At 40.1% G+C, this 22559-nt stretch overlaps 1 protein-coding gene across 2 annotated transcripts; it reads left to right on the top strand.

Annotated features, from left to right (window-relative positions):
• Positions 1–4428: 4428 nt before the first annotated feature.
• On the top strand, positions 4429–21661 carry LOC106086384 (coiled-coil domain-containing protein lobo). Of its 2 annotated transcripts, XM_013251040.2 has the most exons (8): positions 4429–4866; positions 4940–5065; positions 10778–11131; positions 14222–14897; positions 16390–16571; positions 20906–21118; positions 21178–21399; positions 21549–21661. In XM_013251040.2, the coding sequence occupies exons 1-8, from the start codon at positions 4465–4467 to the stop codon at positions 21576–21578; spliced, it is 2205 nt and encodes a 734-aa protein (XP_013106494.1). In that variant the 5' UTR covers positions 4429–4464; the 3' UTR covers positions 21579–21661. The 2 variants fall into 2 exon arrangements, with proteins under 2 accessions (XP_013106494.1, XP_013106495.1); XM_013251041.2 differs by lacking the exon at positions 10778–11131.
• The last annotated feature ends 898 nt before the right edge of the window (positions 21662–22559 follow it).

The following is a 22559-nucleotide window of genomic DNA, read 5'->3' as shown; positions in this document are numbered from 1 at the left end:
ATAACAGCACGGGCACAGTGTCTTGTAAAGTGTAATTTTCGTCTGTCGAGAGGTAACTTTGCTCCTCAGCCGCTTGCTCAATCCAAAGTAACATCTGAATTATCCTTCGTTTTATTTCAAAGCAGGCGTTATTTGTTTCGGCTACGGCGGTGCCGAGGTAGATAAAGTTGCTGACTATCTCAGTTGTAGTTCCTTAGAGGAGGCTTGGGTACTAAACCCAAGTACGGATATTGCCGCTCTTTCCATGGAGTGGGCAATGGTTTGTCATCCTGTGAGTAACCGTATCAAATGCCTTGCTATATCTTCTTATATATAACAAGTAAAAGCGTGATAAGTTCGACGGGGCCGATTCTTATATACCCTCCACCATGGATCGCATTTGTCGAGTTCTTTTCCCGCCATCTCTTCTTAGCCAAAACAAGTAAAAGCGTGCTAAGTTCGGCCGGGCCGAATCTTATATACCCTCCACCATGGATCGCATTTGTCGAGTTCTTTTCCCGGCATCTCTTCTTAGGCAAAAAAGGATATAAGAAAAGAGTTGCTCTGCTATTAAAACGATATCAAGATATGGTCCGGTTCGGACCACAATTAAATTATATGTTGGAGACCTGTGTAAAATTTCAGCCAATTCGTATTAGAATTGCGCCCATTGGGGCTCACGAAGTAAAATAGAGAGAACGATTTATATGGGATCTGTATCGGGCTATAGACCGATTCAGACCATAATAAACACGTTTGTTGATGGTCATGAGAGGATCCGTCGTACAAAATTTCAGGCATATCGGATAATAATTGCGACCTCTAGGGGTCAAGAAGTCAAGATCCCAGATCGGTATATATGGCAGCTATATCAGGTTATGAACCGATTTGAACCTTATTTGACACAGTTGTTGAAAGTAAAAATAAAATACGTCATGCAAAATTTCAGCCAAATCGGATAGGAATTGCGCCATCTAGAAGCTTAAGAAGTCAAATCCCCAGATCTGTTTATATGACAGCTATATCTGGTTATGGACCGATTTCAACCATACTTGGCACAGTTGTTGGATATCATAACGAAATACTTGTGCAAAAATTCATTCAAATCGGATAAGAATTGTGCCCTCTAGAGGCTCAAGAATTCAAGACCCAAGATCGGTTTATATGGCAGCTATATCAGGTTATGGACCGATTTAAACCATACTTGGCACAGTTGTTGGGTATCATAACAAAACACGTCGTGCGAAATTCCATTCCAATCGGATAAGAATTGCGCCCTCTAGAGGCTCAAGAAGTCAAGACCCAAGATCGGTTTATATGGCAGCTATATCAGGTTATGGACCGATTTAAACCATACTTGGCACAGTTGTTGGATATCATAACAAAACACGTCGTGCAAAATTTCATTTCAATCGGATAAGAATTGCGCACTCTAGAGGCTCAAGAAGTCAAGACCCAAGATCGGTTTATATGGCAGCTATATCAGGTTATAAACCGATTTGAACCATACTTGGCACAGTTGTTGGATATCATAACAAAACACTTCGTGCAAAATTTCATTCCAATCGGATAAGAATTGCGCACTCTAGAGGCTCAAGAAGTCAAGACCCAAGATCGGTTTATATGGCAGCTATATCAAAACATGGACCGATATGGCCCATTTACAATACCAACCGACCTACACTAATAAGAAGTATTTGTGCAAAATTTCAAGCGGCTAGCTTTACTCCTTCGGAAGTTAGCGTGCTTTCGACAGACAGACGGACGGACGGACGGACGGACGGACGGACGGACAGACGGACGGACGGACGGACGGACAGACGGACGGACATGGCTAGATCGACATAAAATGTCACGACGATCAAGAATATATATACTTTATGGGGTCTCAGACGAATATTTGGAGTAGTTACAAACAGAATGACGAAATTAGTATACCCCCCATCTTATGGTGGAGGGTATAAAAAGGATTTGCTCTGCTATGAGAGTGACATCAAGATATGATCCGGTTCGGACCACAGTTAAATTATATGTTGGAGACTTGTGTAAAATGTCAGCCAATTCGAATAAGAATTGCGCCCTTTGGGGGCTCAAGAAGTAAAATAGAGAGATCGATTTATATGGGAGCTGTATCGGGCTATAGACCGATTCAGACCATAAAAAACACGTATGTTGATGGTGATGAGAGAATCCGTCGTACAAAATTTCAGGCAAATCGGATAATAATTGCGACCTCTAGAGGCTCAAGAAGTCAAGACCCCAGATCGGTTTATAAGGCAGCTGTATCCGGTTATTGACCGATTTGAACCTAATTTAGCACAGTTGTTGGAAGTCATAGCAAAACACGTCGTGCAAAATTTCATTCCAATCGGATAAGAATTGGGCCCTCTAAAGGCCCAAGAAGTCAAGATCCAAGATCTGTTTATATGGCAGCTATATCAAGTTATGGACCGATTTGAGCCATACTTGGCAGATTTGTTGGATATCATAAAAAAACACGTCGTGCAAAATTCATTCCAATCGGATAAGAATTGCGCCCTCTAGAGTCTCAAGAAGTCAAGATCCAAGATCGGTTTATATGGCAGCTATATCAAAACATGGACCGATATGGCCCATTTACAATCCCAACCGACCTACACTAATAAGAAGTATTTGTGCAAAATTTCAAGAGGCTAGCTTTTCTCCTTCGAAAGTTAGCGAGCTTTCGACAGACAGACGGACAGACAGACGGACGGACAGACAGACAGACGGACGGACGGACAGACAGACGGACGGACAGACAGACGGACGGACAGACAGACGGACGGACAGACAGACGGACGGACAGACAGACGGACGGACAGACAGACGGACTGACAGACAGAAGGATGTGGCATGGCATGGATCGACATAAAATGTCACGACGATCAAGAATATATATACTTTATGGGGTCTCAGACAAATAATTCGAGTAGTTACAAACAGAATGACGAAATTAGTATACCCCATCCTATGGTGGAGGGTATAAAAATCAATTTGTGTTTGTTTGTAGGTTTGTTTGTTTGTGTGTTGCTTATAGACTCAGAAACGGCTGAACCGATTTTCTTGAAATTTTCACAGATGGTACATAATGACCCCGCGGTGAAAAAAGGGTACTACATTTGTTGATATCTGAAGGGGGAACGGACCCTCCCAATTACCCTAATTTTCAGAAACGCCAGATCTCGGAGATGGGTGGTGCGATTTTAGCGAAATTTTGTGTGCTCTCTTATAGTAACCTAAAAACAAAAATTTAGTACCTACAGGGGGCGTCCCACCCCAAAACTTACAGTATATATATATATATATATATATATATATATATATACACCAATCACGACAATATGGGAATCAAATGAAAGGTATTCAAGACTAGAAAACGTATCTGGTATCCAATTGTCGGACTAAGTGTTTGGGGGACCACCGCAACCCCCAAAATACCCCTAAAGGTGACATATTTACCGACCATGGCAATATGGGACTCAAATAGAAGGTATTTGCGAGTAAAATACGAATCTGATATCCAAATTTGGGACAGACAGAGTGGCGGTCCACCCCTTCCCCAAAATACCCCCAAACAGGACTTTTTACAGACCATGGCAATATGGGGCTTAAATAAAAGGCATTTGAATGTAGAATACGAATCTGATATCCAGATGTGGGACCAAGTGTTTGGAGGCTGCCCATCCCCGATGACATACCCCAAAGAAGACAAATTTACGACCATAGCAATATAGGACTCAAATGAAAGGTCTTTGGAAGTAAAGCACGAATCTAATACCAATATTCGGGAAAAGTGTCTATGGGGCCTCAACACCACCTAGTTAGGAACCATTTGCTGACTATTGTAATATGAGGCTCAAATAAGAGGGTTTTTAGAGAAGAACACGAATCCGATACATATTTTCAAGGTCAACTCACTGAGTGGGTGCCCATCCCAAAAACACCCCCCAAGCCTGTTATGTTTGCCGACTATGGGGCTCAAATTAAAGGTATTTGGGAGTAGACCACGTATCTGATATCAACATTAGGGACCAACTGTCTAGGAGACGTCCCACCACCATAACAACCCCCAAATAGGACGTATTTGCTCACCAAGACAATTTGGGTTTTTAAGACAGTGGAGCTCGATATTCATAATTTTTAGGGCCCATACCCCAAACCGAACACGAACAGACGGACATATGTAGCTAAATCAAATAAGAAAGTGATTCTGAGTCGATCGGTATCATTGTCAATGGGTCTATCTCTTTTCCTTTTGGGTGTTACAAACTAATTCACTAAGTTATAATACCCTGTACCACAGTAGTGGTGTAGGGTATAAATATTGGCAAAATACTTTGCCTTATGTTTATGCATTCCAACGAACATACCGATACATTAAACGTTTGTTGTAAATTGCTTTACAAACTTATTACCTAAAGGGTCGCATAGTAACGCTTTGTTTATAGCCAAGTTGCTACAGAAATGCAAAAACACAGGAATTATAGCACAAAAGCAAGAATAAGATTGGATCCACACAATCACTATGAAGCAATTCGAGATATTGAACGTAGGCATATGGAGGACAACGCAGAAGAGGGCGAAGTTGAGGAGCAATTGGAAAATGAGGACAATTTGGAACTAGAAGATGTCGTTCCTTCTGACATACCAGATGGTCCAGATATAGGTCGCATTGACATTTCTTTCCCAGAAACCATAGACGATTTTAAGGACTCGGAACTGTGCTATCCCCCATCCTACTATACTCTCTCGCCCAAGGAACGACTGCTGCTTTTATATGCAGAAAATTTTCGCCATCAATTCGCCTTAAATAACCATAAGAGTAGGCCTCTTGTTCTAGCTCCACCAAATGAATGCAATGTTCAGGTAGGTCTTTCCACCGCTTCAAACGTTTCATAACAACAGCAGCAAAAGAAGACGTTGTTTGTTAATATTTTAGAAATTTGTCTGCACTACTATTCGTCCAACATCATTCCTGAACATCGATCTAAGAAGCATTGAGGGAATTGCAAGTTTTGTTGCTGATTTCATTATATATGAACCATTTGATGACACCATACATTTTGTAAGTATTTTTGGTATTTTTCCATCATTGGAATGATGTTTAAGCAAACAGGGTTTGGCGAATTGAAATTTATATGGTTTAAGGAAACCCATAGTTATGATGTTCATATTCTTTTTATCTGCTGTTATTATTAATGGCTATAAGGGGTGATTTTTATGAGCAATAGGAAAGTTAAACAAGTAAAAGCGTGCTAAGTTCGGCCGGGCCGAATCTTATATACCCTCCACCATGGATCGCTTTTGTCGAGTTCTTTTCCCGGCATCTCTTAAGCAAAAATGGATATAAGAAAAGATTTGCTCTGCTATTAGAGCGATATCCAGATATGGACCGGTTTGGACCACAATTAAATTATATGTTGGAGACCTGTGTAAAATGTCAGCCAATTCGAATAAGAATTGCGCCCTTTGGGGGCTTAAGAAGTAAAATAGAGAGATAGATTTATATGGGAGTTGTGTCGGGCTATAGACCGATTCAGACCATAATCAACACGTATGTTGATGGTCATGAGAGGATCCGTCGTACAAAATTTCAGACAAATGGGATAATAATTGCGCACTCTAGAGGCTCAAGAAGTCAAGATCCCAGATCGGTTTATATGGCAGCTATATCAGGTTATGAACCGATTCAAACCTAATTGGACACAGTTGTTGAAAATAAAACTAAAATACGTCATGCAAAATTTCAGCCAAATCGGATAGGAATTGCGCCCTCTAGAAGCTCAAGGAGTCAAGTCCCCAGATCTGTTTGTATGACAGCTATATCAGGTTATGGACCGATTTGAACCATACTTGGCACAGTTGTTGGATATCATAACAAAATACTTCGTGCAAAAATTCATTCCAATAAATAATTGCGCCCTCTAGAGACTCAAGAAATTAAGATCCAAGATCGGTTTATATGACAGCCATATAAGGTTATAAACCGATTTAAACCATACTTGGCACAGTTGTTGGATGTCATAACAAAATACGTCGTGCAAAATTTCATCCCAATCGGACCAAAATTGCGCCCTCTAGAGGCTCAAGAAGTCAAGCCCCAAAATCGGTTTATATAGCAGCTATATCAAAACATGGACCGATATGGCCCATTTACAATACCAACCGACCTACACTAATAAGAAGTAGTTGTGAAAATTTTCAAGCGGCTAGCTTTACAAAACACATAAAATTCGGAAAAATGTTCATGCAAATGTTGACCGTGCCTGCGCCTCAAATGGTCCATCCGCTTAGTCCAATTTTGGCATACTATTTTCAAAATATTGGCCGGTATCTCTCGAAAAAAATGCTTCAATATTGTCTTCCAATGCGTCAATTGAAGCGGGCATGTCTGTATAGACACGAGCTTTAACATAGACCCACAAAATAGTGCGATCAATAGTAATAGATCGCACGATCTAGTCGGGCATTGAGAAAGGAAATTCTACAACGTCTCATCATCTTCCCTGCATGCCGTACACACACTATCACATGCAATGGGCAAAATTCTCACAAAGTCCAATTAAAATTTAAACTCAATGATAAGGGACCACCTTTTAATAGCCTAGGCCGAATGGCATGCCGCAGTCGGACACCTTTTTGGGGAGAAGTTTTTAAATGGCATTAGAAGGGGATAACCACCGCAAAATTTTTTTCTGATGTTCTCGTCAAGATTCGAACCCAGGCGTTCTGTGTCATAGGCCCACATGCTAACCTCTGCGCTATGGTGGTCTCAATCGGTAATACATTACTACCCAAATTCCCAGTCTGGAACCATCCGTGTAGATGGCTAGATACTTTCTATTACCGGATATGGTAGCTCCAAACGTGTCTACCGTGTATAGTAGTGCAGTAGCAATCACAGCAATTTGATTCTATAAATTCAATGCATCAAATGGTGTCAATTTGGCTGAGCATAGGGAATTTTTAAAGTGCCATCCACCAGACCACAACACCATATAGCGTTATAGGTCCGGGCACAGCAGTATACAACCAGTTCATCTCCTGCGATTAAGACTTCCAACGATTACCAACATCCTTCTAGCAGGTGTATAAGGCAAGAGTTACAATTCTCAGCTTTTCCAACGCTGACGGTGCCTTAACAGTCAACCTACTACTCAATACTCAGCTGGATCCAAAGGATGGCTTGTTTGACACCATCTGATGCACTGAATTTAATGATACACCTAATGTCTCTGGACATCGTGGCTAGACAAATTGCTGCGACCACTGCTGTGAGGCTAAGAAAGCTTTCCCTTTGGTCATGCGGCACCTGCGGAGACAGTGTTAACCTTGATACAATGCTGTACCACTATTCCTGATAGTACCCATTGGAACTACGATATCCCTGGCAATAAAGTTACATGGACTTCTTTACGGATGGTTCCAAACTAAACGACCAGGTGGGCTTTGTGGTGTACTCTAAAGAATTTGGACTGGTCATATCGAGAGGTTACCCGAACACTGCAGTGCGGAGATCTTTGCATAAAAGAAGTGGTGGAATGGCTAAGATGTAATGTCATTACGACGATTGGCATAAATATCTTCTCAGACAGCCAGGAAGCCATTAAGTCCCGGGAGAAAGTATTTCTGAACTCAAAACCGCCCTCGACTGTCGCACATCTCTTAACGAGATGGCTAAACAGTTCAAAATTCACCTGTTCGGGTGCCCGGCCACAGAGATATCCAAGAGAATTGTGGAGCGCTTGCGAGACTAGGAACTACCTTACACATTCCAGGAGAATTGGAATCTGTGGGTATGCCTCTCTTAGCGACATGTACGCTAAGTCCCCAGGATTAGTCCCGAAGGGAATGCTGTGAGCATTCCAAAACTATTTGGGCTAATCTAGACTTGAAGAGGTCTACTGCTTTGCTGTTATCAGACGTCTCAGTTATTGTGTCCGTCATGACAGGTCACTGTCTAATTGGAAAACATTCTGACAGACTGAAGGCGAGGATATCGAAGAAGAAGATACTATAGAACACCTTCTGTGTGTGTCCCGGACTAGCAGTCAGAAGGAGTTCCACTTTAGGTTCTCATTTTTTTGAGAACCTGTCTGATTTGCAAATGTGAACATTCGCAAGTTGTTAGGCTAAGTTTTCACGATCAGGCCCGAAGGGAAACGGATGATAGATGGTCACAAAGTGGAGGGCCTAGTCTTGACTTGAAGAGGTCTACCGCTTTGCCGTCGCTGGCTAGACCGGACCTATTAGACATTGTGTCCATCATGACAGGTCACTGTCTGATCTGTTTTCCAATCAGACTGGAGGTAGCCAGTAACGACTTTTACCGAAGCTGTGAGGTCGTCAAGGAAGAAAAGACTATAGAACATCTGCTGTGTGTGTGTCCCTCACTGACAGTCAGAACGAGTTCCACTTTAAGTTCTCATTTCTTTGAGAACTTGACTGATATAGCGGATGTGAACATTCGCAAGTTGTTGGGCTTTTAAAGCGATCTGGGAGGTTCAATAGTAGCAACTAAAAAGCATCTTCCTTCTCCTGTGGTAGCACAATGGACGAAAACGTCTGAGTCCGATGGCAGACTGCCACTTAAACCTAACAAAACACCTAGCTATTTGTGCTTTTAGTAAAAGGAACATTCTTTCCTAGCAAGGAGACGGGCGCCATCGTTTTAGAACTTTTTTCGCAAGCCCTTTTACCTGTCATGGGGAGAGCTTATTGAATCATGTTTTTATGAGTGCCGGAAAACTTCCTCATAACAGCAACAGCCTCGCCGTCAGCATACGCGACCACCATAGGATGGCAGTATACTAACCTAGTCATTCCAATTGTAACACCACGAAATATTGATCTGCGACCCCATAAAGTATATTTATATATTTTTGATCGTCTTGACATTTTAAGTCGATATAGCCATGCGGGTCCGTCCGTCCGAACGGGCGAAGATATTAGCTTGCAATTTTGTACAGATACTTGCAAGTGGGCTATATAGGATCAGATTTGGATATAGTTCCCATATAATCCGGTTCCCCGATTAGCTTCTATGGGTCCTATAAGCTTTAACTTTTGTCTGGTTTGGCAGACATTTGGTCCTTAAAGTATTCATGAGTCCTTTATCTGTGTAAATTCATGTTTATAAGTTTTTACCAGAATCCATGGTGGAGGGTTCCAAAGAGTCGGTCCGGCCGAACATAGCAAATTCTTACTTGTTTAATATATAGCTCTTGGAAGTAGAGTAAAGACACCGTCTTGAGGTATTTCTCTACTGACACCTCATCAACAGATCCCAAGCTGGGACTTATAATTTTTTTTGTAAGTTATTTATAAACTTTCTTACAGTAATATTGTGGTTGACTTCGGTATCACATTATTGAAGGCATCCTCAAAATCTAGATTCTACTATTGTTTGGTAGATTCTAGTCGTCTTCTCACGATCCCGATCTCCCCATAAGATTTTCGTCGTCCTACCGACCGTTTCGCTGTTCCACAGTGTTGCATGCGCGTTCGTCGCCCGCGCCCTCGGCCCAAAAGGATTCGGGTTAACCAAGTTTATTGATGGCAGTCCTCTCGCCTTCACTGCCAAATCATCTGCTCTTTCATTCCTCCTTACTCCGTTATGCGCTGACACCCAAACAAGCGGATCGTGTCATCCTTACAGTAGGCGTCTTTTTCCTTTCACTCCAGGACTGTTCGTGACCTTACCGTTATGGTTGTAATTGTCTTGATGGTCAGTTTACGCATTCTGTGATGGCATGGATCTTCGCCTGCAGCACCGTATTGGGGTCAGGCAGCCGGAAACAGATCTCAGTCCCAGAGTTCTCAATGTAGACCCCCAGACCCATTCTGTCCTCTAGCTTTGATCCATCTGTATAGCATGATCTTCCAGATAGCAGTACCGTCAATCCAAGACTATGCCGCTGGCAGCAGTGTCTCGTACTCGGCATAAATTATCGGCATATGCATCCGATCGGAAGCCTCCATTCCATTTCTTTCAGGTTTCCTATTGTCGCCTCGATTATGCCGCGGTGGTATGATCTCTTCCTATCCTTTATCCATTCTTCCATCGCCTTAAGTCTCATAGCCGCAGTGGTTGCCTCACACTTAATCTGTATATCTATGGGTCGGATATCTAGAATAGTCTCCAGTGCACTAGCGGGTGTGGTCCTCATTGCTCCGAATATGTTCTCTAAACCGATTGTATTACCTTAATATTGCATTTTTTCTCCATGGTAGTCCATCAAAGTACTGAGGCGTAAATAAGTATAGGTCTTACCACGCTCCTGTAGAGCCAGTGGACTATCCAGGTATTCAGGCCCGATTTTGAACCATGGCTCGTCTACATACGTATTAGATTAAAACAAGTAAAAACGTGCTAAGTTCGGCCGGGTTGAATCTTATATGCTCTCCACCATGGATCGCATTTGTCAAGTTCTTTGTTGGAGCTCATTCCTCAACGATATGTGCAAAATTTCACCGAAATCGGATAAGAATTGCGCCCTCTAGAAGCTCAAGAATTCTATTCGGGAGATCGGTTTACATAGCAGCTATGTCAGGTTATGAACCGATTTGAACCAAGAATATATTTTTTACTTTATGGGGTCTTAGGCGAATATTTCAAGGTGTTACTAACGGAATGACGAAATAAATATACCGCCATCCTATGGCGGAGGGTATAAAAAACACGCTTAAAAATCTACCTTTATGTGGATTAAATTAAAACAAAACAATTTTTTTGACTTCTGATATGTTTTAAGTATGCAATATTTTTATGTTTTAGCCGAACCGATTAATATCGCCGGCCACAATTTTGAAAAGAAGGCGTGGAAATAGTTTTGAAATGTCCACTTTGTTATGTAGCATGCTAATAGGAGCGGGAATCGATGCTGTAGTAGTATCAGGAGTGGCTCGGACCGAAGTTGTCGATAATGACCAAAGAGCTATTTTGTATCCAAGTAATATCTACAATTTTGAGGAAGAACCAGAGACAGATGTGGAACCTGCTGCGAAAAACCGATTTAGCTTGGGGGCTATGCCCGATTTACAGAGCCAGTTAGAAAACAATATAGCGAAGATAGTGAAGAAAAAGGAGGATCAAAAACAACGGAAGGAAGCATTGAAACGAGAACAAGAGGTAGGTACATAAGTAGGGCATGATAAACTGTAAGGTAAGTACTCAAGTGTTGATAAAAGAATGTAACAAAACAAAATAGAGCAAAAGTGAACTTGTTAAATGTTTTTGACCCAAGATGTTTATTCAAGAGATCGATTACATACAAATATAGTCCGACCTAGACCATATTGGGCAAACATTGCGAGGGATTCAAAAAACTCTCTGGGGTGGACCGAGCTCAATAAAACCCTCCAAACGATTTTCTGGGCCATTAGGGATCTGTTTTAGGCTGTAGCGAAGCCTACCGGTCCATTTAGTTATATTATGAACGACTATGGTATTTTAAGTCGATCTAGCCATGTCCGTCCGTTTGTCTATCGAAAGCACGCTAACTTTGGAAGGAGTAAAGCTAGGCGCTTTGCACCGGTACATTTTATTAGTGTACGTCGGTTGGAATTGTAAATGGGCCAAATCGGTTCATGTTTTGATATAGCTGCCATATAAACCGATGTTGGGTCTTGACTTCTTGAGCATCTAGAGGGCGCAATTCTCGTCCGATTTGGTAGAAATATTGCATGAGGTATTTTGTTATGACTTCCAACTGTGTTTAGTATGGCGCAAATCGGTAAATAACCTGATATACCTGTCATATAAACCGATCTTGGATCTTTACTTCTTAATCCGCTAGACGGCGCAATTCTTATCCGATTAGGCAGAAATTTTGCATGAGGTGTTTTGTTATGACTTTCAACAACTATGCTTAGTACGGCAAATCGGTACATAACCTGATATAGCTGCCATATAAACCTATCTGGGATCTTGACTTCTTGAGCCTCTAGAGGGCGCAATTCTAATCCGATTTGGCAGAAATTTTGTACAACGGCTTCTCCCATCAATATACGTGTCCAATATGGTCTGAATCGATCTGAAGCTTGATACAGCTCCCATATAAACCGATTTCCCGATTTTGCTTCTTGAGCCCCTACAAGCCGCAATTTTTATCCGAAAGGACTGAAATATTACACAATGACTCCAATAGCAAAACAGTTCTTATTCATTATTCTTTGTCTGCCTGAAAAGAGATACTGCGCAAAGAACTCGACAAATGCTATCCATGGTGGAGGGTATATAAGATTCGGCCCGGCCGAATTTAGCACGCTCTGACTTGTTATTTCTTGCTTCTATTTCAAAACAAAACAACAAAAACACTTTAGGGAGTCTCGGCAATTGTGGTGTGTTAAATGTATCAGGGGCGGGCTACAATAATCGCGATTCCGCTCTTTGCCAGATGGCTCATCAGATTGCGATGCCAACAAAAGATTACATGCTTCCACCTACTCACAGATTAGTGAGCAGTGCAATGGTAGAAGAATACGGTTGCCTTTTATATTTTGGGATTGGACAACCCTTGTGTTGGAATCTGAAGCTCCATCAGGGACCAGTATTAATCGATGGTATGGTGAATTCAACCGAGGTAGTAGTTCACTCCAAGACGAGTTTCGTGAAGGTCGTCCAAAATCAGTTGTTGTTCCAAAAACCATTGATGCTGTGCACCAACTGATATTGCAAGATCGCCATGTGACCTATCGTGAGATTGAAACAACTTTAGGCATAAGTGGGACCAGCATACTTTCAATATTGTATGAACATTTAAACGTCAAACAAGTAAAAGCGTGCTAAGTTCGGCCGGGCCGAATTTTATATACCCTCCACCATGGATCGCATTTGGATCGGAGTCATACCTGAACCCTTCATGCAAAATTTCAGCCAAACCGGATAAAAATTGCGCACTCTAGAAGCTCTAGAAGTCATGACGCCAGATCGGTTTATATGACAGCTATATCAGATTATCAACCGATTTAGACCATACCTGGTCAAGTTGTCAGAAGTGATACCAAAACACCACGTGCAAAATTTCACCCAAATCGGATAAGAATTTCGTCCTCTAGAAGCTCAAGAACTCAAGATGCAAGATCGGTTAATATGGCAGCAATATCAAAACATGGACCGATTTGGCCCATTTACAATCCCAAGCTCCTAGCTTTACTCCTTCGAAAGTAAGTGTGCTTTCGACAGACGGACGGACGGACATGGCTAGATTGACTTAAAATGTCATGACGATCAAGAATATATATACTTTATGAGGTCTTAGACGCAAATTTCGAGGTGTTACAAACGGAATGACGAAATTATTATCCTATGATGGAGGGTATAAAAAATTTGTTCTCGTTGATCCCACAAAATTTGTCATTCGCTTAAAAAAAAGGCTCGTGTCGATTGGTCGAAATAAATGCTCCAAAATACGATCTCTGTGCTTCGAAACGTGTCTATGACACCGTGACAGGTGATGAATCGTGGATTTACGCGTATGAGCCCGAAAGTAAACAGCAGTCAACTATGTGGGTGTTTCAAGATGAGTCAAATCCAACAAAAATTGTCGCTCACGAAGGAAGCACTTCCACCACTTCCAGCCACTAGAACAACTCAGAACAGTCAATTCTGAGTATTACACAGCCACTTGTATTCCAAGACATCAGGAAAACCAACCGCCGAAGACTGATCACTCTTCACCACGACAATGCGAGCTCTCACACATCGGCACAAACAACTACATTTTCGAGCACTCAAAACATCGATTTGATGAGTCATCCGCCGTATAGACCTGACTTGGCACCGAATGACTTCAACGCTTTTCGACACTTGAAGAAGAGTTTGATGCGTTCGTACTGCATGTTTTGGAGATATCTCAATCCGCGTAGCAAAAGTGCTTCAACAATTGGTTTAAACGCATGCAAAAGTGTATAGGTCTTAATGGGGAATATATTGAAGAACAATAAAGCGATTTTCGATGGTTATTATTTATTTTTGTGTTTTCTAATCCCAAAATATAAAAGGCAACCTTCGTACCTACTCAGGAAAATAAAGGTTAGCGTTTGGATATTATTTCCTTGTAGCGATTTTTCAAGGCGATTTTTATTGGATAAAAATACGCTGAGTTATTGATGTTGGAAAATCCCACCTGAGTGGGTTTTGGGCATGCGAGGGTTAAGAGAGGAATTGGTATAAAAACGCCTTAACAACCTCAGTTGTCTCTGAATTACTTTTTGACAGGAATTGGAGCAGCGTGATGCCGATAGATATCGTTTTCGACGTCCACATGCCTGGGTTGCAGTAATTAAGAGCTCATCATTTGACAAAAATTCTGAAATTGATGGCGACGACAATGCTCTGGAGGCAATTTCGGTAGATTTTATTGAAACTTCAAATGGATTTTACCGTAGCAGTAGCTGCATGGAATATACCATTGTTGACAGTGTGTGGAACCATCGTCAGTATTATGTTAACAAACAAAAATATGTACGAATCGGAGAGATTCGGTGGGATTTACAGAATACTAAAGACTGGGAGCGGCTTTTGCCTGGAGAGCAAGTAATGGAAAATATGCCAGAAAATCTGGACGACGTTATGCAGGAGAAGCATCTTAATACGATTCCCTCTTGGGTTTCGAAACTACTAATTGGTGAGAAGGAGTATGAAGAGAAATTTCCCCACCTAGAAAAAACGGTTCTCTATAAAAAAGTTAAGCATCAGCGATTTTCACCTTACTTCAATAGAGACGGAAAGGTCACGCAATTGACGCTCTTCGATGATGATGACTACACTAAACCGCTGGTTGACTGGATATACTTTGAAAATCGTACAGATATGTTGCTGCAGATAAAAAAGAACCATAGAAAGGCGGAAGTTGAAGAAATCTTTGGAAATGGCCGCAAGGATAATTTGAAGTGTGAGTACAAACATACATATTTTTTAGTTTTCTGATAAAAAGTGCTAAGTTCGTCCAGACGGAATCTTGAGAATCTACCGCTACGGATTCTGCTAAAGATGTATAGAAAATGAAATTGGTTAAAAGACATAATATTACTCTACGTACCAAATTTTAAAAATTTCCACCTCGGATATATATAAAACTTCCAACTTCCAAAAATTGTGCTTAATATGGTTTTAATTGGTCCATAACCTGATATAGCTTCCATATAAACCGATCTGGGATCTTGACTTCTTGCCCTCTAGAGGTCGCAATTATTATCCTATTTGGCTGAAATTTTGTACAACGACTTCTCCCATGATCTTCAACCTACGTGTCAATTATGATCAGAATCGGTCTATAGCCTGATACAGCTCCCATATAAACCGATTTCTCTATTTTACTTCTTGAGCCCCTAAAGGGCCTAATTCGAATTGGCTGAAATTTTAAACAACGACCTGTACTATGGTCCCAACATTCAGTTCAATTATGGTCCGAATCGGCCGTTACATAATGATGTTCGCAAAGTGTCAGTGAGTCGTTAATGTTACGAAAAACAGCAGTGGGTCGGTCTTTCGTACATTAAAATCTACTCTGTTCCATCGAGTCCACTCCGAACTGGCCAGCAAGTTTCGGCAGAATGTATCTTTAATAATCCGTCTCCTGTCTTCAATCTCTTGAAGATTCGGTCTATGGTCGAAAGCAAATGAATGACGGAGGTTGCTGTTATCCGAAAATGAGAAGATCGGATGCGAATTCGATTCAAAACATTATTAATGAAAATAAGGAAAAGGAAGGGAGAAAGGACAGAGCATTGTGATATACCTGCGGTAATTTTGTATTGAATGGATGAGAACCCATCTATAGCAACTCGTATAGAATATCTCAAATCGGGAAATTGGTTTATATGGGAGCTATATCAGGTCGTAGACTGATTTGGATCGTACTTTGCACGTTTTTTTGGAAGGAGTCACAGAAATGGTTCAAAATGTCAAATCGGGAGATTGGTTTATATGGGAGCTATATCAGTTTATAGACCCATTTACACTATACTTGGTACAGTTGTTGGAAGTCGTAACAAAACATAAGGTGCAAAATGTCAGCTACATCCGTTAACAATTATGTCTTTCTGGGGCTTAATCGGGAGATCGGTTTATATGGCAATGCTATGCAATCCCCAACGACCTACGTTAATAAAAAAGTATGTGTGTAAAATTTCAAGCTGAATTGACAGAAGTCTTGTTGTACGTATTAAAGTACAGATATGTCTTTTAACTATGTCAGTTGGTATACATTTTTAGTGCAATACATGGTGCTGGGTCTCGAAGATTTGGCCCGACCGAACATTTTTACTGATTGTATTTGAAACAGCATGTTTTGTTGGCTGAAAAAGCAGTCGAAAATGTTTGCTAAAACAGCAATATGAATATGAAGAATCAAACTATTTGTTTAATTAGTTTCTTTATTATAGGTATACGATCAAATGTGGACCCTAGCAAACTCAAAGAATTGTTCTTCTTTTCAACTGTTCGTCGCGATTCTATGGAGTATTTAAAAGTTGAAAATGATCGGATAATTGTGAAGAGCAAAGATCGAAGAGATTTGTGTTTCTACCAAGAATTTGAGTTTAAGCCAGGCGGAGAACATCTAAAAGTAAGTATGTTTCTATGATTTGGACTAATATTGCAATGATATGTTCATTTGTTACCTTACTCTTTCAAAATTTGGCCCTCTACGACTACCACAATATCATCAGAGTTGGTTCAAAATCGCTATGCTAAGTACACGCTTACGTTCGAAGATGTTAAGGTAGGCGCTTGAAATTCTGCACAAATATTTCCTATTAGTATAGGACGGTAGGGATTATAATTGGGCCAAATCGATCCATGTTTTGATATAGCTGCCATATAAACCGGACATGGATGTTGACTTCTAGAGTCAGTAGAGGGCTCAATTTTTATCCGATTTAGCTGAAATTTTGCATACTGTGTTTTATTTTGTCTCGCAACAACTTTTCTAAATCCTTTCATAACCTGATATAGCTGGGATCTTGACTTTTGGACCTCTAGAGGGAGCAATTCTTATCCGATTTGGCTAAAATTTTACACAATGACTTCTACTATGGTCTTCAACATTCAATTCATTTATGGTCCGAATCGGACCATAACTTCATATAGCTCCAATAGCGTAGCAATTCTTACCCATTATACTGTGTTTGCCTAAAAAAAGATACCGGACAAAAAACTCGATATATGCAAACAATGGTGGAGGGTGTATAAGATTTGGCGCGGCCGCTTTTACTTGTTTATTTAATTTTCTTTTGTTTTATTTTACTATCGTCTTAACAACCCCTTCATAAATGGGTGCAGCATACATTTTCAGCAAACAGCTGACTTTTTAGCAGGCAGCCGGAAATGACAGCAGAAATACTACTGTATAGCAGTTATTATCAGTAGACTTTTTTCTATGAGTGTGCATAATAGTAGTTCACACAAGTAAAAGTTCGGCCGAATCTTTGGAACCCACCACCATGGATTCTGCTAAAAATGTATACAAAATAAATTTAGTTGAAGGGCATTACATACCAAACTTCTGTCGAACCAACAAAAATTGAAGCTTCTAGTAACCGAACAAGGATGATCGAGAGACCGGTTTACATGGGAGCTATATCAGGTTACAGACTGATTTGGACCGTATTTAGCACGTTTATTGGAAGTCGTAACGGAACACAACATGCAAAATTTCAGGCAAAGGCGAACAAAAATTGCAGTAAGGGCTCAAGGAGTCAAATCGGTAGATTGGTTTATATGCGAGCTATATGAGGTTATATACCGATTTGAAGCGTTCTTGGCACAGTTGTTGAGAGTCTTAACAGAACACTACATGCTGAATTTCAGCCAAATCGGAAAAAATTGCAGCTCGTAAGGGCTCGAGAAGTCGAATCAGGAGATTGGTTTATATGGGAGCTATATCAGGTTATAGACCGATTTCGACCGTACTTTGCACAGGTTCTGGGAAATCATAACAGAACAATATGTGCAAATTTTAAGCCAAATCGGACAAAAATTGCAACTCAAGAAAGCAAATCGGGAGATCGGTTTGTATGGGAGCTATATTGGATATTGCCGATTTGCAATCCCCAACGACCTACATCAATATTTTGTATCTGTGCAAAATTTCAAGCGGCTGGGTATACGCGTTCGACCGCTATCGTGATTTCGACAAACGGACGGACATGGCTAGATCGACTTAGAATATCGAGACGATCAAGAATATATTTTATGGGGTCTTAGATCAATATTTCGAGGTGTTACAAACGGATTTGTGTTTGTTTGTCGGTTTGTTTGTTTTTTCCGTATAGACGCAAAAACGGCTGAACCGATTACCTTGAAATTTTCACAGATTGTGTAGGTTGGTCTGGAAGGAAACATAGGCTATATAATTTTTTGATATCGAGAGGGGGGCGGACCCTCCCCCTTATCCCCAAAAGTACTACCCAAAAATAAAAGTAGACCGACCGGGACAATATGGGATTCAAATGAAAGGTATTCAAGAGCAGAGTACGAATTTCATAATAAAAGTTGGGCTCAAGTACCTGGGGGGCCGCCCCAGTCCCAAAAAACGTTAAAATAGGTTTATTTGACGATCATGACAATATGGGACTCAAATGAAAGGTATTCGGGAGTAGATTACGAATATGGTCAGGAAGTAGGAATAGGCTTTATAATTTATTGGTAACTGAAGGGGGCGGACCCTCCACCGTTACCCCAAAAACACCACCCAAAATCAAAAGTGGACCGATAAGGACAACATGGGTATCAAATGAAAAGTAAGTATCAAATGAAAGGAGTAGATAACGAATTTGGTATACAAATTCATGTCGAAGTATAGGGGGTTACCCCGCCCCCACAAAAATACCCAAAATGGACACATTAGCCAATCACGGATATATGGGATTCGGTTTGTTTGTTCCGTATAGGCTGAAAAACGGCAAAACCGATTTTCTCGAAATTTTTGTAGGTTGGTCTGGAAGGAAACATAGGCTATATAATTTTTCGGTATCGGAAGGAGGACTGACCCTCCCTCTTATGCCAAAAACACAATCCAAAAGCAAATGTAGACCAATCGGAACAATGAAGTTACAAATGAAAGGTATTGGAGAGTAGAATTCGAAAAAGGTGTTAAAATTTGAGTCTAAGTACCCATCGGGCCGCTCCAACACCAAAACTCCCTCAAACGGCCATATTGGACGTTCATGTCAATATGGGCCTCAAATGAAAGGTATTCGGGAGTAGATTTCGAATCTGGCATACAAAATCAGATCAAAACCGCCATTGGAACCATTATGACTATATGATACTTGGCTGAACCGATTTTCTTAGAATTTGGATAGACTGTGTACGTTTGTCTTGAAGGAAATATAGGCTATATAATTTTTAGATATTGGGTGGAGGCGGATCCTACCCCTTACCCCAAAACCGCCACCTATATCCAAAAGTGGTCCGATGGGCACATTAAGAGTATGAAATGAAAGGTATTGGAGACCAGAAAACGAATATTGTGTTAAAATTTGTGTCCAAGTACCCAGCGGGGCCGCGCAACCCCAAAACTCCTTTAAACAGATATATTTAAAGTTCCTGTCAATATGGGACTCAAATGAAAAGTATTAGGCAGTAGATTACAAATACGGCATAAAAAATTAGGTCCAAATAATGGGAGCTCGCCCACCCCCAAATACCACCAAATGGGCATATTAGCCGACCATGGCTATATGGGTCTCAAATGAAAGGTATTAGGGAGTAGATTACGAATTTGACATCAAAATTTGCGTTCAAGTCTAGGTGGCCCTTTTCCTCCTAAAGATACGTCAAATGGTTTATTTGACCCATGACAATATGGGACCTAGATGAAAGGTATTTGTGAGTATAAAACGAATTTGGTATCCAATTTTGGAGCCAAGTGTTTTGGGGCACGCTCTTAAGCACCCCCTAAACTCAACTTCATTTCTGTTGGGAATAAAGAACGAATTTGATATTTAATTTCAGTGCAAAGTGCCGGTGGCCGCCCCAGCCTCAAAACACCCTTCAAACGGTTCATATTTACTGGCAATGGCAATATGGGGCTCAAATTAAAGGGATTTGGAAGTGCAACTGGAATTTGATATCCATATTTGAGTAGAAATGTCTGAACCATGCATGACATTGTACCTCGCAAATGTCGCCAACATTAAGAGGGGATTCGAACGCGTTCAGCGTCATAGGCTACAGTGTCCCCAACCTAAAAACATATTAGAGAGTTAAAGAATGCGCAGGGGAGCGGGCCCGGTTCGGCTAGTATAGTATATATATTCTTGATCGTCTCGACATTCTGAGTCGATCTAGCCATGTCCGTCCGTCTGCCAAAATCACGATAGCGGTCGAACGTGTTAAGCTAGAAGCTTGAAATTTTGTACAGATATTTATTATTGATGTAAGTCGTTGGGGATTGCAAACGGGCCATATCAGTTCAGATTTGGATATAGCTCCCATATAAACCGATCTCCCGATTTGACTTCTTGACCGACTGGAAGCCGCAATGTTCATCCAATTTGGCTGAAATTATGCACATAGTGTTTTGTTATGACTTCCAACAACTGCACCAAAAACGATCCAAATCGGTCAAGAACTTGATATAGCTCCCATGTAAACCGGTCTCTCGATCATCATTGTTCGGTTCGTAGAAGCTTTAATTTTTACTGGTTTGATAGAAATTTGGTATGTCGAATAAAATTATGTCCTTCAACTAAACTTATTTTGCATAAATTTTTAGCAGAATCCATGGTGGTGGGTTCCCAAGATTCGACTCGACTGAACTTATCACGCTTTTACATGCTAGCAAGTTAATTCTCTCTCTTCTTAACTTGTATCTAGTTCATATCAAACATAATTTGCAATTAATAAAACAGTTATGTATATCAAGCTAATATAACAAAAACTCTTTAATTTCAGAAAATTATTCAAAAGTTTAGTCGTAATAACAGCATTCCTGCCTCAAAGGATATTGCCGAACGCACATTTCTAATAACGCAACAAAAAATTCTTTTGAAATTTCAATACGCCCCTGGAGCGTTAATAGCATCCACATGCGAGATAACTAAACCTCCAAAACCCGATTACGGACTCGAGATTATATATGACCAATCAATGGTTAAGACATTTAAGGTAATGTTGGCAGTAAGTTTTGTTTTTTTTTGCTATTAACAGATGGTTGCATGTTGTAGGCTAACAACGATGAACCTGATCCCTTGCAACTAGAAATGTATCGCCTGATGATGGATCAGTTGAACAGTGAGGAAATTGCAAAAAGATACTTCAAAAAGTTAACGGAAGAAATAAATCTAATATTCGATAACCGGAAAAATGAAATGGAAAATCCAGTGCTAAGTTTTCGTCTATTTGATTCTATGCGTAATGGTGCGGCGCGCTCTCAACGCTTGAAACAAGTAAGTTATGCTTGCTAGCTCTGAGTTTTCAAAACAAATAAAAATAAAAAGGAAGACAACTATGTAATTATGTTACTTATGACTCCAAATAATATTTTTAATAATTATTCTTTTAATACATATGTATATTTATATATTTTTTATTGCAGGAAGAGGCTTCCGTTTCTTGCAAATCGTGAGGAAACTTTAAATTTATTGTTATGGACGTTTAATTTTGAACCTAACCCAACATTGAACTTACAAAATTAAAAAAAATTGTTTATATTGAAATTAAACATTTATTTGACAGATTTATAAAATAGTTAAGTTAAATCCATTTTTATACCGTCCACCATAGGATGGGGGGTATACTAATTTCGTCATTCTGTTTGTAACTACTCGAAATATTCTTCTGAGACCCCATAAAGTATATATATTCTTGATCGTCTGTAGTGTACATTTCCCTACACCGTACAGTCTCTAGATACCAAGGCAGATTTTTTATGGGAAAGCCATAACTGAACATCAGTGTACCATGTACCACAGAAAATAGTTTTTACGATCACTAGGAATTTCATGATATTTACCAATTGTCTACTTAGTTTTTTTACCTTCGGGACCGATTGTTCTATAGCGTCTGCATTGCCTTTATCCATAGCTTTTTTTTCATTATGCAAGCCATTGTTTGTTTTTTTTATAGTCCATCATCCCATCGTCTTCCATAGTATCCACCAAGTAGTTTTTTTTGTGTACTCCAATAATCTCCATAGTTTTCCATTTGCTTTCAAATTCCTTCATTTAGATACATTTTGCATTAATGTCTTCCGATGATGATGTTTCTCAATCTGTTATAATTTTTTTTTACAAAAACGTTTGGTAAATTTTGATTAAATTGCTTTTGATTGTCTGTACATCTATGTTTACGAAAAAAGATCAATAGTAGATCGTATAACTGTCACAGTTATGAATCAAAAGATCAAAAGCAAGTCGAAATTTGTATCTTTTTATTTTGATCTGATATTCCGTTGCTTATAACATGACAGCATAGATGGTTTTGTGCTTGGCTAATGTTTGTCAAACATATCTGTGTGTCAGACAGATGGTTATGGAAAACTGTTAATTAGATATGAAATGCAAAATCACTTAGATGTTTTTTTAAATCATTTTTTTCACGATTCAAA

The sequence above is a fragment of the Stomoxys calcitrans genome, chromosome 4 (genome assembly GCF_963082655.1).
Source record: "Stomoxys calcitrans chromosome 4, idStoCalc2.1, whole genome shotgun sequence".
NCBI classification, from domain to species: Eukaryota; Metazoa; Arthropoda; class Insecta; order Diptera; family Muscidae; genus Stomoxys; species Stomoxys calcitrans.
This window is presented reverse-complemented; position numbering and strand designations above follow the sequence as displayed.